At 36.3% G+C, this 18,484-nt stretch overlaps 1 protein-coding gene across 2 annotated transcripts; it reads left to right on the plus strand.

Moving 5' to 3' along the window:
• Positions 1 to 248: 248 nt before the first annotated feature.
• LOC135472279 (dynein intermediate chain 2, ciliary-like) lies at positions 249 to 18,075 on the plus strand. 2 transcript variants are annotated; one of them, XM_064751711.1, is made up of 20 exons: positions 249 to 388; positions 1,497 to 1,571; positions 2,953 to 3,009; positions 3,584 to 3,631; positions 4,433 to 4,513; positions 4,923 to 5,049; positions 5,327 to 5,436; positions 7,270 to 7,398; positions 7,783 to 7,884; positions 9,695 to 9,778; positions 10,330 to 10,414; positions 10,842 to 11,003; positions 11,413 to 11,660; positions 11,904 to 11,993; positions 12,376 to 12,463; positions 12,828 to 13,056; positions 13,495 to 13,594; positions 13,826 to 13,959; positions 14,528 to 14,579; positions 17,191 to 18,075. In XM_064751711.1, exons 1-20 carry the CDS (start codon positions 356 to 358, stop codon positions 17,299 to 17,301), a joined length of 2,145 nt encoding a protein of 714 aa, XP_064607781.1. In that variant the 5' UTR covers positions 249 to 355; the 3' UTR covers positions 17,302 to 18,075. The 2 variants fall into 2 exon arrangements, with proteins under 2 accessions (XP_064607781.1, XP_064607782.1); XM_064751712.1 differs by lacking the exons at positions 249 to 388; positions 1,497 to 1,571 and adding an exon at positions 1,352 to 1,384.
• The last annotated feature ends 409 nt before the right edge of the window (positions 18,076 to 18,484 follow it).

Consider the following 18,484-nt stretch of genomic DNA (forward strand, 5'->3'; position numbering starts at 1 on the left):
ATGCCTAAAATACAGTAAATGTGGAAAGCGAATATCATAATTCAAAACTAGATACTTTTTAGGGATAAAAAATACATAATTTTAAACTGGTTTCAAACTTTGACATTTATATCATGCTTGATAATAAACTGAATACTAATATCTGGACTAGCAGTGTTTTAGAATAGATCCATGTTCGTAATTTATTTTACATCCAGTTTTTGTATGATACACTTATCGCACGACAGCGCATGGCTGTTGCCTTTAGCAACAGAAGCTAGTATCTGGGTGGCCGACGAACTCTAAATTGCGGTGCGTCTGCGAGTGATTTATTCTTTACACTTGTTTGTAGAAAGATCACACCAAAAGAACAAAGATGCCACCCAAGCCAGCAGTAAAAGCCAAGACGGTATGTTTTCGTAGACTTGCATGTTATCATATTTATGCTCCGACAGAAATGTAATTTTGCATCAATGACCGAAGTTTCAAAAATATTTCTCATATTTAGGTTGTCTGAATTTGACACCTTGCATGTAAAATTCTTCAAAAATTCTTCTAAAATATTTGTGGTACTTTCTTTTCAAGTTTTAGTAAACAGTTAAATTAACGCTATTGTTTTGTAATTCGTCGACTTTGCTCTTGAGATCAAGTTCTAACTATTAATTCTAGCCATGCATCTTGTCAACTAAACAAACGAATGACACTTGTGGACAGATTTCTTTTAGTTATACTCTAAGTAAGGCCAGAATCCCAACTTCTGGTCTTTCTTTTTCAAATGAATGTCATTCACCTAAATTTGTGAAAATGATGTACCTTAATTTGATTTGGTCAGAGCATCAAGATATCTGCATGTTGCATAAACCTTACTACTTATTTGATAGTGTTTTGGTTAGAGATGACAATAAGTATCCAACAATGGCCGGTTTTAAAATGCAGACTCAAAGTTATGTCAAGCACACATATATTAAGGTGACACATATGTCTTCATTATGTGTTGTCATATGAACGTTGCGCAATGCAGGTACATCTTGCAACTGCTTTGCAGAATGGCCCTCTGATGAATGTACAAATGCTTGTCTCTCAGGTGAAAATTTTCATGTACGTTCAACAGTTTACTTGTGAAACTTTTATTTACTGAAACAACATTCTTTCCTATACACCCTCTTGCCTTTTCCAACCACTCTACAAATAAAGTTGATTGCAAATCTTTCCTCTTAAACCATGAAATAATAACTTTCATTCCTGTTTCACTGTCTATGATTCAGATGGGTAAAACATTTCAAAAAGTAAACAAAAAAGGTCAGGCAGATTGTTGTGTAAATTGATAATCTTGTTTTGCTGGTTACTATAGTCTGTGGCTGGACAGGGTGACCTGTCAAGACGGCGTATGACCAGGGTCAGAGTTGTAAGTATACACATGTACATATGAGTAGTGGGCAGTAGATTTGTAGAAAAAATGCTTTGCTGAATCATAGTACTAACATAACATGCTTTTCTTCCCTTCTGACTAATATTAGACGGCTCCTGGACAAGGTGCTGCTCCTAAAGGCCGAGTTGCTCCGAAAGGCCATGCAAGACCTGCAGCAGCCAAGGTATTCCTCAGTGGTTTGTAACATGGTGTGAAGCTGTTGTTTTAAGAGCTTATGCAAAAGAGGAAAAAATATAAATAATAATAGTCTTTGCCTGACTAATCTGTTTACACCAATTGGCCTCGTACATATCTCATATTTACATGTATGGTTGTCTAGAGTAACATGCACTGTGAGTATTTTTAAACTAATGATACATGTAACTGTGTAATTTTTCTGTCTGATATGAGAAAAAAATGAGAAAAAAATTAAATGCATTACATAGCCCCACATAACCATTTGATATAGGCAGCTATAGTGCCATCTTGTCTATCACATTTCTGTTTTATTAACTGTAATTAGTATCTACTAAACATGTCCATAAGAAGGTATTGCACTCAGTGACCAATGTTATTATGTGCAGCTTTATGGCAGACCAGAGAGCAGGTCGTGACCTGGAACCGATTCCACAAAGTCAGTTTGGACTAAAGTCAAAATGTGAAACATGGTTTTAGAGCTTAATTTCAAGCCCCATAATTCTGACCACCTCATCAATGTTATCTTAAGATGATTGTGTGAAAAATCTCAAGCAAAGACTCAGCATTGTGAGAACGTTTTAAATTTTGACTTACATATAAGGCAGAAATGTCATTGTGGAATTGGACCCAAGTGCTTAACGTACTTGCCCTTCAGTTTAATAATGAGCTTGCCTTTCAAGTTCTTGATCACACAAGTGATCGGACTTGGATTCAATCTTATTCTAGGGCAGGAAATTGTCATTGTTCTCTTGATGTAACCCTTGGTGGCAGGAAATGACCAACTGTGCCCTCTATTCCGACCTTACAGTTCACTGGAGGCACTTGCCGTCCACAAATATGATTCATGTTGCATTAGTTTGAGAGTTGATCCTGGCATTTCAGTTTCTATCACTCCAAAAACTGGTTGCAATCATTTAGGTGAAAAATTCTTGTGTTCGGCATTTAACAGCAATGGAATAAATAAAGTACATAAACTATGTGAGACTGTATACTAATCAAATAATTCTGTTCTGTTTGTTGCTAATCAGTTTCATTTTCGTACTCCTGTCGGTACTTCAGATGTTTGTTTACTTGTTGTCTTTATCATTTACATGTACTAAAGATTTTAATGGAATAAAGAAGCCATTTATGTTTCAAAAGTTTAAGTGGAAACTGATATTAATTTGTTTAGATGTATATTTATCTTTGAAATATTTAAACTGAAACATAGGACAAATTGAAAAGAATAAAAAATGTTTCAGTAACGATGCACATGCTTTACATATCTGAAATATTAGATTTTATGGTCATATGTCTTGCTACATGATTTATTCGAATGTATGCAATAATCATAGTGCTGAGATATATTTTGTTGGTGATTTTCGCAGGATGGAGATGATGCCACTGAGATGGGAGATGGAACAGATGCAGATGAATGGATGCAGGTGGGTGTCATACAGGTCTCACTAAGACCTTTAGCAGTGTTTTTCTCTGGTAGAGAGGCAAAGCCAAAGAGGCAAGTGTTTATGCCCTTACAAAACCAGTTAAGGCTGCAAGTTGTTGGGTTATAACTGTGGTCTGTGAATAATGAAGGCAGCCATCTGGAAGCCTTAATTTGCAGTATTCCACACTTCATTTGACAGGCATGCCATTTGTTCATTCGCCAATTACAGTGCATTCATACTGGATCATAATATGGTGAAGTTTTAATGTCATTAGTTATTATGATCCATTAGCTTTCTTATCACCTTGATTTATAGGAAAGTCATATTGTAATTTATAACACATTCCATGTGTACCCATATTTCAAGAACACTGCAAGTTCTCAATACAGAGATAACCATGTAAAAATATATAGTATGTATGTTGTTTTAATGATGGGGATATTTGGTGCTCATAATTTATTTACTACGTAATTACTTGCATCTCCAGATTTTTTTTTTCAATACCAAGTTATGGGTTGTAATTATTATGTCAGAATATTAATAACAAAGTTGTTTATTTATACCTTCATAACAGGCCAAGACACTGGTGAAGCCAGATGATCAGCTGGACTTGACCGAAGCTGTAAGTTCTAGTTGATGTAATTAATGTAACTTTTTAGCGTAATGTGTTGAAGATGATTCATCCTGTATAGAATTTATTCCTCCTCTTGCTTGAACCCCTTAGTCCAAAGTTAACCTGGAATTTAAATGGTTATTATCATCCCTGGCTGTGTTAAGAATAGTAACTAAGGTGTTTATTCTCTGGTGATATGTTAAGAAATTCCTTGAACGTGTACTATGATGGTTTTGCTTGAAATTTTCAAGTAAATATACTAACTTTATCCAGAAATGGTGCAAATCCAAAATTTTCAACAATACTTTTCCTTTGGCACTCTTCAGTCACAGGATGGCATACAAGACAAGGTAGTCCTTTGGGAGGATAGTGTTGTGTGGTTAGAATGATTCTTCTTTGATTTATTTTATATATTTGATTGGTGTTTTATGCTGCACTCAAGAGCATTTCACTTATATGACGGTGGCCAGCAGTATGGTGGGAGGAAACCTGGCAGAACCCGGGCAAAACCCCATGACCATCCGCAGGTTGCTGTCAGGCTTTCTCACTTATGGCCAGAGAGGAAGCCAACATCAGCTGGACTTGAACTCACAGCAACTGCATTGGTGAGAGGCTCCTGGGTCATTTCGCTGCGCTACTGCACTAACGAAGTGAGCCACGGAGACCCAAATTCTTCTTTGAGACTACGTGTTTAATGACAATGATCACCCTCTATTCTAGAGACTTGGCAGTAATTAATTGACCAAAAGCATTGATGACAATAAGGTTATGAATATCTAACAAATAACAATATAATTATATTGTTTTCAGGAACTGAAAGAAGAGTTTACAAGAATTCTGACTGCCAACAATCCTCATGCACCTCAGAACATTGTCAGATATAGCTTCAAGGTAACTATATGGGATTTGGTTTCACCATATTAAACTGTTGATGTACTTATTTATATACAGTATATTTTAAGTTGGGGATGAGCCTCATCTATGCAAAACAAGAAAATTAGAAAATGTGTCTTTGTTGATGGAAATAAGTCTCATCTTAACAAAAGAAGTAAATTCAAAAACACATTTTTGTTGATGGAAATGAGCCTCATCTAAATAAAAGAAGAAAATTAGAAAATGCAATTTTGTTGATGAAAATGCATTGAACTGGATTTAAAGTGCTATAAGTGAAAGTTCTAAAAACCAAAACTAAAAAGGTGATTTCTTTACATGGTGTGAAACTTACTTTTTGTTGTAGAATTATTTTTTTTCTTTTATTTCATTTGCTGTCATTATTTTTTTTTCTTTTTTTCTTTTATAGGAGCGACAATTCAAACAAACTTCAAGTGTTGATCAGTTGGCAATTCACTTTGCGTTGGATGGAAATTTATTGCACAAAGATTCTGATGAAGCTAGACGTCAGATGTCAAAGGCCAGTCCCGCTGAAGGTAAAATTCACATATGCAGTGCTAAAATGTGACTTTTATAATGCAACAGAATATTAACCTATCATTGGGGTAGCTCAGTTTTAACATTACTGGCTCATCTAAAATAAGCCGTACCAAGACTTCTGTTCATGTTTGCATTTCTTTCTTGCACATTACTGAGTGCTTGCTGATGTTTTCAAAAGTGGTTAAGGTTTTCATTTTTGTTCATGTATGCACATTAGTATGTGATGCATGAAAATCTGACTTATCAGAAGCTGTGTGACTTGTTGTTGTGTAGCTGCAAGTGAACCTGCAGTCAGTGAGATGGGTGAGGATAAGAGTGGAGCTGCCACAGCTGAGGGAGGGGCACCTGCTGCTGAAGGAGAGGCCGCCGAGAAAGAAGCCGAGGTATCTTACTTGCATAGGAAACATCTTGTGTACATGCAGTCTATTGGTTCATGTGATGATTGATAAATATGGTTTACTTGTACGTTAAATTTTACGTACTTGGTTTTACGCACAATGGTTATGATGCAACATTTTATATGAACTCGAAGTAGTTTTGGGAACTGAATCGAAGATAAAATGTACATGACAATATCATATCCTCACTGTTCTTAATGAGACCTCCTTGCCTAATTACATGTAGATTTCAAGAAGGTTAGGCTTTATTTCAAAGTTTCTGAAGTACTGTTAATGGCATAATCTTATTTGTGTTAATGTCAAACTTATTTTTCTGTAGAGGAATAAGTTTTGTATTTAGTTTACCATCCGTACATGCAAAAATAAAATAATGTGAGAAAATTTAAACCTATTGTAAGGTCAGCTGAAGAACACTTGAGACATGCTATAGACTATGATGGATAAAATTGCATGTTAAATTTTAGGCAAAGAGCATCCTTTCACCTTCAGTTCAAAGGTCAACTTCTGTAGCGACAATGTCCGGTGCTAAACGGACCACACTTTTATGGTGTGACTTGCTTTCTGAGAGTGATGATGGTGATGATGATGATGATGATGAGGTGACTCATTATGTGATGTACATGTACTGTGAATATCATCAGGCTGTGTAAATATCACAGGCTACCACACCCAGTGCCATCAAGCTCAACTGCATTTGTACACAGTTATCGCTATGGCTTGTGTTTCTGTTTTTGCCAGAATGGAAAATTGTGGTTGTGACATACTTGTACTGCAATATATTTGCCAACCAACCTTCAGTCCTCAAGTTGAATTCTATAATTGAAAGCTAAGCTAGGCTTTAGTATGTGCACTTTGCTTTATACGCATCTGCAGCACGTAATTATCCATATTGCTACAGAAGATATTGGGTTATGATTCTGGAAGTGAGAAGTTTTGATATGCATATCTTTAAACCTAATAAATTGCGAACATGATATATATATATATATTTTTTATGCTACCAAAAACTTGCAGACTGTATTGTCAGAATGTACCTGTACATGTACGTTTATCTAAATATGCAATAATGATGGACAGATAAGTTATCTTAGAGAGCAGGATTTTATAAGTAACTTTTTTGCTGCTGCGCTTCAGGTTCTAATTGCCATGGTGATGCGTCTGTGTCATTGTTGATAATTGCCATAGTACGTGTACATGGTGCTTAGCATTTGTGTTGACGAGGCACATCTTGTTACTCTGTGTTAAGCCACTTGCATACATTAAGAAGTAAATGTTCCACAGAAGAAATTCATGGATCTTTAACTGCTGTATGGCACGAAATAGTCCTGGTGCATTGTGGTTAATACGTTCATGTGACAAGATGACAATTAAATTTTTTGTGAGTACAATTGATAAGATGATTAGATGACACAATTGCCAATATATTAGTAAATATAATGCCTGCTTAATATTTGAAAAAGATAAATAATCAATGATGTTTTTTTTTATTATTATTGTTTTTAGTCATAGCTTGATTTTAGGGAAAACGTTTATTTGAAGTCATGAAGTAATTCTTGGATTGTGTTGTTGAGGAAGTGGACCAGTTTTACATGTATATATACATTATTTACCTAATTTCTCGAAATTTCTCACCAAACAAATTCCCTGTTTATGATATCAGCATCAAGAACCTCTAAACAATATTATAAAAATGTAAACCAACCATTTTCTTCTGGATGTTGATAATATTGACAACTGAGTAGTGATTAGTACAAGTGCAGTTTGCATTTCCACCTTATCCTAACTTGAAAAATTGACAAAAGAGCTATTTTACTTCAGGGTAAGGAAGAAGCAAGGGATGATTCTGCAACCCCTGCCCCTGCTGCTGGAAGTGGTGGGGACGGCAAACTGACCAATCAGTTCAACTTCAGTGAGAGGGCTTCTCAGACCTACAACAACCCATACAGGGTAAGACATAGATGATAACTAAGAGTACATGTACTGTTAGGCGTGGCTTGAAGTTGGAATGAAGGATTTTCGGCTTTGTACACATAAAATGTTCAGTTTATGTAGAGAAAGCCATTGTTTTATTCATAATGCTCAATGGCTTCTTTATTATGTTATATTAAATTTTGTGTAATGATGCAGAGTGCACTAGCTTTTTCCAAAATTTTTACTGTTTCATGGTTTGAACATGTTCTTGCCACAATATGGCTACAGTAATAAGTGCCAGTTAAGCTTGGCGATACATTGATTCATTCCTGGTACAATATGTATTTTTGTTGTTAATTCCTCCTATTCATACATGTACCTATCGGTAATTAGCATTCCCTGTCACTGTGTTTACTTCAGGAGAGAGGAACGGCCACGGAACCTCCGCCCAGGGCTACTTTCTCTGGCAACGTTACCCAGTGGGAGATTTTTGATGCTTACCAAGATGATTTTGACAAACAGGTAAGTTGAGAAGATCAAAATCTAGTCATTTTTTGGACAAAAAGCAGTTGTTACCAATTTCTTATGTTCATGATGCTTGTACATGTATAGTCAGATTAGGTATGAAAATGAGAGTTCCAATATGAATTCTCCTTAATATGTATGTATATATTTGAAAAAGATAAATAATCTCCTTAATTTCTGTCAGTGGGCAACCGTCCTTGCCTATAGCAAATTGTTTGTGTTGTTCAAGCAATCCAAGAGAACAGGACTGGAAGTGAACCTCAGTGGGTTAGCAGGGTACTAAGTTATGCAAGTAAACAAGTCGAGACTTCATTTTCTAGTATGGTATGTTCTGCTGGGCCGGCTGGAGTTTCTTAAATAGTGTATTAAAACTGGCCATTCATGTTAAAGACTTTATTTAAAATGCTATTTCTATCCTAGATATTCTTAACAATGTTGTCCTTTTCCTGTATGAATTTTTTTTACATGTTTGATAGAATACATTATTTCAAAGCAACATTGCCAAATCAACAAATTAGCAGAAACAAATGCAAGGCTCTGTGAGATGAAAGAAATAGTTCCTTTGACTTGCATGTCTAATATGAGGGATCAAGTAGTACTCAGTATGATGTGTATTACCATATTGTATTGCATACATGAGAAAGTACAGGTATATATTACTTCATATAGAGATTTCAACCTCCTTGTTTCACATCTTCAGTGCATGCTGCCACCTTCGCAGCTTAGCGCTAGTTTTTTCTTAGATTACGAAGGTCCATATATATTGGAAGAAATCATAGCCATGCAGAAGGTAAGAGTGGTTGCATTTGGCCACTTGGACACCAGTGCAGCTGACCATGGCTGACCAACTGCATGATCACAGGGTCACATCCCCAATACATTGTATGCACAGGAGACACAATCACTTAAAGTATTTCAACAGCATGAAGCACTGACGTACGTTGTATGTTAAGATCACAGCATGTTACAAATTGACTTTCAGGTGGAGACTCTGTCTTAAGCACCGTCAGTCACAATATTCACTGTGTCATTCATGATATATTTTCACTGTGTCAATCAGTATTTTTCACTTTGTTGATCAGTATATATTCACTGTATTCTTGATGCATGTGTTTACCAAATGTTTTACTTGTGGAATGACAATATTCTGAAAATTGTTGGCTCTGTGTGAAATTTGCTTGGTCTTAAAGCTTGCTGGTATAAGGTCGAAGACAAGTCGTGTCATGTGTGTTTATATCTTTGGGCTGCATGGGGTTTTCTGACATCAACAATTTTTTTCAGACTGAGTATAGGAAGGAGATTTATGCCGCAGATATATTTCTGTGCCTTTTTCACAACTTAGGTCACCATTATACTAATTGTTGAGTGTGAATTGTATAAGTTTATCTCATGTCATTGGGAAACCTGAACAACTCTTACTCAGAATATTGTATTGTACATGTATATATACATATGACTGTTTTTCACTAAAATTTGGTATGATGTATAAAAATTGCACATTCAAAAGTGCATACAGGCCTTAAAATGATATGTTTTATGCCAGCACTCTATTTTATGCAGTTGCCCATTTATTAATTATTACAAACCCTTAGATTTGCCTGAATGTACAAGAAAACAAGGTTATGAGTTATGGTCAGCAAAAATGCTCAGCATAATTATATCTGAATTCGAGTTCAAATTTAAAAACGGTAACAGTTCATATTGAAAAATATCTGATTGCGGGGACTGTGATTTTTCTGTCATACAAATATGACCAGTAACACTGGATAGTAAGCAGACTTAAAGGCTCTTTCCTATTTCCCTACAGGAAAAGAACAAGGAAAAGAAGGTGGTGCCTGGAAGAAAAGAGGAAGAAAAGACAAGGAAAAAGCTGGCAATCTCAGAAACACAGGTGTGTGTGTAGTGGATAGAGGCATAAAATGGTTTGAATGTCACAGTCTTATCAATGAAATGAGATGATTTGAAGTGTATTTATTTATTTGATTGGTGTTTTACACCGTACTCAAGAATATTTCACTTATATGACAGCGGCCAGCATTATGGTGGGAGGAAACCGGGCAGAGCCTGGGGGAAACTATCCGCAGGTTGCTGGCAGACCTTCCCATGTACGTTTGAAGTGTAATCATATTGAGTATTATCCTTAAAATTTAATTGAAAACTGATCCATCCAACCAAGAACTGTTCCACTCAACCATATTCCACTCAACCAAAAACTGTTCCACTCAACCATGTTCCACTCAACCAAAACTGTTCCAGTATATATGTAGGCTTATGAATGAGATCAACTCAAATTGAGTCATTTGAAAAAAACTATATTGTTCAATACTGCAATTAACATTGTTACTGTTGTAAAATGTTCAGATCAGATTCCCAGATTTAACATCTGATTTTAATTAATGGTTGCCATGTTCTTGAGATTTTCAACAATGACTGTGTTCACAGGGAGATGATATCAATCGTATCTCCACATCAGCCAGAATTGTGGAGAGAATGGTCAACCAGAACACCTATGATGATATTGCTCAAGGTACAGTACAGTGATAACTGCATACTGTGCTGTATTTCATCCCTGGCTATGTTATCCATTTTGCCTGAATCAAAGAGTTCTATTGAACTTAGATAGGTGTTCTTCGATCAGCACCAAAAGTAATATTTTATAACAAATGTCATATACAGTATTCATTGATTCATTGGGAATAATATTTCGATGTAGATCTCACGTCACTTAGTTTTTCACTCACTCATTTTATCTGTATCAGTAGCCTTTCTTTAAAATTTATTTGCCAAGTGTACTTAATTTCAAAATTTTATGTAAAGAATTTTTTAATAGCTAAGATTGAATTCAGTGACCATATTGTGCTGCTAATAAATAGTGAAAAATTTTATGACATAAACATAACAAGTGTCATATTTTATAAGCCTCTGGAATATAATCGTGTATTTATTTTTAACAGATTTCAAATACTGGGAGGACACATCAGATGAATACCGTGATGCGGAGGGTACCCTCTTGCCCCTCTGGAAATTCTCTCATGAGAAGGCAAAGAAACTGGCTGTGACCTCTCTTTGCTGGAACCCCAAATATAATGACCTGTTTGCTGTGGCCTTTGGCTCATGTGAGTACCATCTGACCAGGGTGTAAGGAAATTAGCATATTAACTACACATCCTTCTGTTGAGCCTTAGTTATGCATGGTCATAGCATTCATACATTAATATCTTATCATCTTGAAATGCAGCTGTAAAAAAAAAAACAGTTACACAAGCCCTCAACCAATTTGTACTCCCAGCACCTTAGAGATGAGAATTTGCACCAATATCTTTGGGTTTGAGTTGTTTGTCTTGAAAATCTTCTGCACAAAACAGAATTGTTCTTTAATACATGCTGAAAAATATATAATTAGGAAGCAGCTGTTCTGGGCTGAAATAAGCTGTGCTTGACAGGACTGGGTATTATACATGTATCAGTTTTAGTAGCAAAAGATTTAAAAACAAGGTTTTAATGCTCTGATTGTCTCCCTTGCAGATGACTTTGTGAAACAGGGCATTGGTATGATCCTTTACTTCTCCGAGAAGAACCCCTCTTACCCAGAATTTATCTACAACGTTGACAGTGGGGTCATGTGCTTAGACATCCACCCTGAACATCCTTACTTACTGGCAGTGGGATATTATGACGGCAGTGTCGGGGTCTACAATGTGGTGGAGAACCAAGACGGCCCAATTCATCGCTGCACCGCGAAAAATGGCAAACACACTGATCCAGTCTGGCAGGTATGAAAACATAAGGCTGTGCTGGTTAAAAACAAAAATAAACTGTACAGTGAGGATCATGGTGTGAAATGTCAATGTAAATTTTAGGCATATTAGAATTCCTGAGAGGAGATATATCACAATTTCGTGAGTATTTTTTTTTTGCAACTATTCCTCTGTTCATTATATTCAAAGGAAGACCTCTGCCCCTACAAAGTGCCTCTGTAACCTGTTTTATTAATCATGTAATTTTTTGGATTCCAGGTCCGCTGGCAGAAAGATGATTTGGACAACAACTTGAACTTCTTCTCTGTGTCATCAGATGGCCGCGTTGTGAACTGGATTATTGTCAAGGTTTGGACTATATTTGTTTTTTCTTCATCTTTCAAAGTAATTTCTTTTCTTGAAAGAATTGTTTGTAGTATTTATAGTAGAATTTGTAGTAATAATTATCTCCCCTTGAGTGTGCCGTGCCTCTCCCATTAATATATTTGACAGTGCTGAGAATATAAAGTAGACTTACGTGTATGTTTTCCCCACTGTCAGGTTGAAATACTTATCTTATCTGTTATTTCCCTTCCGACACCTGCAAACAAAAAAAGGTATAATAAATATTTAACATGTACCATATGTTGTAGTTACATACCTTGGCAAACCACTGTTTCAAGTTTCATCTTGGATGTGCGGTTAGACATTTTATTATTAGCTTCCTTCATTTTTTTTTTTTTCCTTTTAGAATGAGTTGACCTATCAGGACATTATTAAGCTGACAATTCCTGAAACTGCAGCTGAGGGGCCAGATGGAACAAAATTGACATCAGTTGGTGCGTACATAAACAAGATAGTTAGGCCCACAGATTATCACAGTGATATCAGTATATATGATTTACAACACTAAACGTTGCTTAACATGTAACAGATAGGTGTTAAGGAAGGAAAACAACTTGTGACAGTATATCATTCTTCTGTACTGCTGTATCATTGAGATTAATGGTATAATGGATGAATAATAGCTGTGATAAAAACAGACAATTTTGCCCATAACTTACAAGTTTTAGCTCAGTTTAATAAACATTCTCTCGTTCAAACTTAATTTAGTTTTGCCAAAACAAGTGATCATGTCATCCAACATGGGAGCCTGAAACTTGAAGGTGTGCATGAAATGAGGGTTCATGTGTGACATTACAGGTTGCGGTACAGCATTTGACTTCCACAAGAAGACAGACTATCTGTTCCTGGTGGGGACTGAGGAGGGGAAAGTACATACCTGCTCCAAGGCTTACACCAGTCAGTTCCTGGACACCATTGATGCCCACCACATGGCCATCTACAGGGTGGCCTGGAACCACTACCACAACAATGTCTTCATCACCTCAAGCGCTGACTGGACTGTCAAGATCTGGGAACAGAACACCAGGTATGTTATGTAATAAGTTGGGAGCACTTCTTGACTTAAGCAGGCTTTGTGAAGTACATGAGTCATTGTGGCCACACTGTACACTAGTCCAAACATCTTACAAAATGTTCATGTGCAAAAAGGAAAAGTTGCTCTGATGAACTTTTCTATTTCCCTTTCTTTTTTTTTTTTTTAAATTTTTTTTTATTTGTTTTTTGCAATCACATATCAGCTCCTGTTGGTTAGGCTGCATTTTCAAAGGCAGAATGTTTTCCTGGGGTTTCCCCATGCAGTCTGGTTCATTCCATTCATAAACCTAACAATTGTCATACGGGAGGCACAGATCCAGTAATTAAGCAAATACAGCCATATCATCTTTGGTTAAATATAATTTTTAATTAATTTGCTTTACCAATTCCTTTAATTGTTTGGTCTAATTAATAATATTTGTGTTTTCAGCTACCCATTGTTCACATTTGACCTGAACAGCTCAGTGGGTGATGTAGCCTGGGCCCCATATTCCTCTACGGTGTTTGCTGCCGTCACTGCTGATGGAAAGGTGATTTTTTTTATCCTGCTGTTACAGGCGTATACGAATGTGAAACATACTTACCATAATTATTTTCAAAAACAGAAAAAAAAAGTCTTTGATGAACTAAACATTCTGGCTAGCACGGCATGCATTAGGTATTTGTACATGAAAGCTTAACACAACTTTTTAGTAGCAATTTTTCTCTCTGAAACCATCATGTTTATTTCTTGATTTTAACATTTGTATATGTTGTCCCAGGTTCATGTGTATGACTTAAGCGTGAACAAGTATGAGCCAGTGTGTGAACAAGTTGTGGCTCAGAAAAAGAAGACCAAGCTCACCCATATAGCCTTTAACCCCGTGCATCCCATTATCATCGTTGGGGATGACAGGTGAGTTTATTGTGCTGTCTGTTCCCACAGTGTTGTCCAATTTGGACAGATTTAGTTTCATATGTCACAACAGAGAGTAATGACAAATATATGTACCAAAAAAGATTCAAAAGTCTTTCTGTTTAAAGAAAACAACAACAAATTGTAGGTCTTATGATCTGATGAAAAATGAAAAATATCCATATATCGTCCTGTGTAGTTCATACATGGCAAAATGCTGTATTTCACCTGAAATTTAGCATTTTTCAACTGACATATTCACCTTATAGGGCCATTTAATTTTTTTTCATAAGATAAAATGTTTTGACAATGAAAGGCCTCACTTTACGGCCTTTATGTTCTTCTGTAAGTACCTATTAACATATCAAAATTTAGGTGAAATTCAGTACTTCCGTTATTTGATTCTTTATGGATTCAGCTGCATTCATATAATATATATGCTGGCCTATTATTTCTATCAGTTCTGATGGCTCGAGTCACTATTGATATTTATTTCTTAGAATTAACACTTTGTGTTAAGCCTGAAATCAGCCAGTCAGTTCATCCAGTCCTTATTTTATGTTTTCAGAGGCAATGTTACAAGTCTGAAGCTGTCTCCCAACCTCCGTAAAATGCCAAAGGTAATGTAGTAACAGTATTTTCCAAAACATTTCTTGGGTATTTTCTATACACATATAAATATGGGAATGTGTACATGTGGATAAAGGGATATAACTCCACTCCATTAATTTTCACCAACGGCTACATGCGAAATAATTATCTCCCCTTGAGTGTGCCCTGCTTCTCCAATTAAAACATTGACAGTGCAGAGAATAATATGCAGATACACATGTATGATTTTCACAGGTACCAGAATGAAGCACTTGTCTTTGTTTATGGATCTGTTATTTTCTCAATGTGTCTTTTCCGCCCCCCCCCCCAAATAAAAACATAATAAATAGTTCACATAAGTTAAGTGACATACCACTATTTCAAGATATTGTGAATGTGGAATTATGTATTCAGTTATCATCTTTATTGATTTATTTCATTCTTCTTCTAGACTAATAATTTTTTTATCCCAGTCAGTGTATATTTATGACATTTTTTAAGTGATGTCATAATGTCATTCTGCACGGTTTCCTCACATCATAATGCTGGCCGCTGTCGTATAAGTGAAACATTCTTGAGTAAAACAGCGTAAAACACTAATCAAATGAAATAAATAAATAAATAAATCATAATGTCAGTCATTTTCACCTTTGCCTTCAAATAGGTTGAGTTAAAAAGGTTGATATGATAATTAGTAATTAATTACAATACACTAACAAATTTGTTACCGCCAACTCAGGAAGAGGAAGATAAAGGTGAACTGGTTAATGTGTTCAAACACAAATCACTTATTCTTGAGGTCAAGATGTCAGTTTGTCTCTCAAGTCACTATGTTGTGTCATCCCGTCTTTTCCTGAAGTACTTTATGTTCGGAAGTGCATGTCATTAAAGTGTATGAATTTTACTCACATGTCATCACAGTATTTCCCCACCATGGTTATCAGTGAAAGAGCATTCACATCAGTTATTTACATCACACTTAACATCTCATGCACTTGCCTGTCACGTATTGAATTTTGCACTTTTGCCAGGTCAAAAAGTATGTAATTTCACGCCCACAAATGTTCAGTATAAATGTCTGGTTTACAAATGCCATAAACCATGATATATTTGATCACACACAATTCCTGTTGTATCATGCACAGCATTGTAGTCACATTGTAATGTTTATCAGGTAATGCTCAAGAAATGTCTGCATTTAATTATCTGCATTATTAGTTGTGTATAATGCTGGCAGCCATTCATCACATGTATTCTTCTCACATACTTGGTTAAGTGCAATGGTTTCCTCCAGATGTTTCCAAGTCAGTGTAAAAAAAAAACAAAAAACAAATGAAATAACAAAATAAAAGGTTCACTGTGGTAATTCTTTACAGTGCATTCAATTGCTGTCTGACAATTAGATACACTGTATTTTCAAGGCATGCAAGGCTGCCTCTGTGGCCGTGGGGGTTAGCACGGCAGCATAGCGCAGTGACCTAGGAGCCTTTCACTAATGCGGTCACAGCTGGCTTCATCCCTGGCAGTAAATGGGAAGGTCTGCCAGCAGCCCGGGGATGGTCGTGGGTTTCTCACGGCTCTGTCTGTTTTCCTCCCACCATAATGCTGGCTGCTGTTATACAAGTGAAATATTCTTGAATAAGGCATAAAACACCAAATAAATAAATGAAATAAATGTATTCTGAAATTCCAAATCATAAAATTGCTGTCAGCAGTTCTTTACTTACAATTACTTACAATTTTGCAGTTATCCTACATGAATGTGTAACACTTTTAGCAAAATCTTTAACAAAAACGCCGATCAGGTAATAAAGCATATAAATGTAAGTTGCTTTGTCTGTCAGTCAGTCAGTCAGTCAGTCTGTTTTGGTTAGTCCGTTAAATTTTTGACGGCCTATCTTTTGAGGCCAAACACTCTACTGGGGCTGAGTGTAAGACAACATCAGAGCTAGTGTTAATTTGTGCTGTTCTCTTGCATGTCCATTTCATTTCTCTCTTGTTTTTTAACTGCTAAAGGACCGTTTCCACAGAGTACGATAATTGCAGTAATTCCCGCACCGGGAACGCACATTGGATGACTTCTAATGTAATTGAGTGCAACCCTCTTCACTAAAATTGCAGCAGGAATCGCACTGCAAATAGCCGCAGCGTTTTCCGCATCTAGTCCCTCCCTGGACTGATTTCACTGCATTTCCCATTGTGTCTTCTGGTTTCATTGGCTGGTAGAAATTGTCGTGTATTGAGTCTGGTTATATATATTATTTGTTCGGTGTATCTAGAAACATCACAAATTGAATGAAGGACGAAAAAGACAGAATAATTTTGGAACTTGAAGAAATCCAATGCTCTTTGATATGGCGAATCAGAGTCACAAAAGAATCTTCCATGTCAATTATTGAAGTAGCTAGTACAAATTTGATATTTCCGTGCTGTGATTTCTGGTCAGAACCACATGTGGTAGGAACACTTCACCATGTGCTAAAGCTGCGGTAGCCTCGGCTGGAAAAGCAGCGGTTTTGGTGGAAGTGGCCCTTTAACGGTATTTCAGAACCTGACATGAAAGCCAGCCTAACACATATATTTCCAAGACCGTGTATCAGTCTATAATCTTCTTCTCACGAGTTACTTTCCTACCCACAGGAGAAGAAGGGTGTTGTCCTTGACCAGGCTCAGAAAGAGGCAGAACAAGTCGCCAAGCTGGAGAAACTGTTATCAATGGTGCGTGAACCCATCGATTCCAAGAAGAGTTAACTGCACCTCTGATCGCTGGATATCATCACGGGAGGAAACTGTCACACTTGTCTGACCTACACGAGGAGAGTGGTGTTGGGACTTCCGTAGAAAGCAGAGTCCAAAGACAGTACCCCATCTCATACTGTACATACAATGTTGATACCAAATGTGTAATATTGAAGCACTCTTCATGCTTTATCCGTCCATTCCATTTGGCACAAGAGGTTTTCCCTTAGATTCACATTTCTTAAAAACATTCCTGGCAAATTCAGAGAATACCCAGATAATACACACACATACACCTAATAAAATATTAAATATGTATGTATGTGTATATGGTCTGGTAATTTTGAACCAGAATGACATAATTCACAAAGTCGACATTTGTACACAGTACTCAGATGCATGCCCTGATACAAGTGTATTACTTTAAGATTTGTTCTATTCAGCCCCAGTTTAAAGGACATCTCCACTGTACTCTTTTGTCTGTCTGTCATTATAAAGCAAGTTAAATATTTTATGTTCAGTCCAGTGAAATGACCATTGTACATGTACAAGAATTTCTTTCAACTTATCGAAATGTTGGTGAGTTTTAAGTGTGATGTTTATGCGTAATTTGGCTGGGTTGTATATTCTTCGGTTTGTGCATGTTACATTCCTCTCCAGCATTCGCTATGTTTTATTCGTTGATAAATGTTAAGGTCTTTGCTGTTGTTGAATACTTGTGTATATTTATTATATATGCATCTATACATAGATATATAATTTCAAATAAATTGTATATAATATCCACTTGCTGATTTTGAATTAATATTCTTTGGATCATGAAGCAGTCTTCTGCTACTCACACAAAATTAGACATATTGTTTATAGTTAATCACTTATTATTTTATTTGATTGCTGTTTTTATACCTTACAGAATACTTCATTTTTATGGAAGGAGACAATTGGGCGCATCCCACTGCTACACATAGCCTACAAATCTGATCTTGAGCACCAGCCTCATACTTTAAATCAGATAGAGGTTTCAAGTCTGCATCATTATTTACATGCAGGGCAGGTCATATGGCGCACAACCAAAAGCACCACGGCTATTTATGCTACAGTGTATATGCTACAACATTCATTCAAATTTTGGTGACTGCCCAGGACTGAACTCAGTTCAATTTTTTGTCTTACATGTATGTCAATGAAATATTCT

The sequence above is a fragment of the Liolophura sinensis genome, chromosome 8 (genome assembly GCF_032854445.1).
Source record: "Liolophura sinensis isolate JHLJ2023 chromosome 8, CUHK_Ljap_v2, whole genome shotgun sequence".
NCBI lineage: Eukaryota > Metazoa > Mollusca > Polyplacophora > Chitonida > Chitonidae > Liolophura > Liolophura sinensis.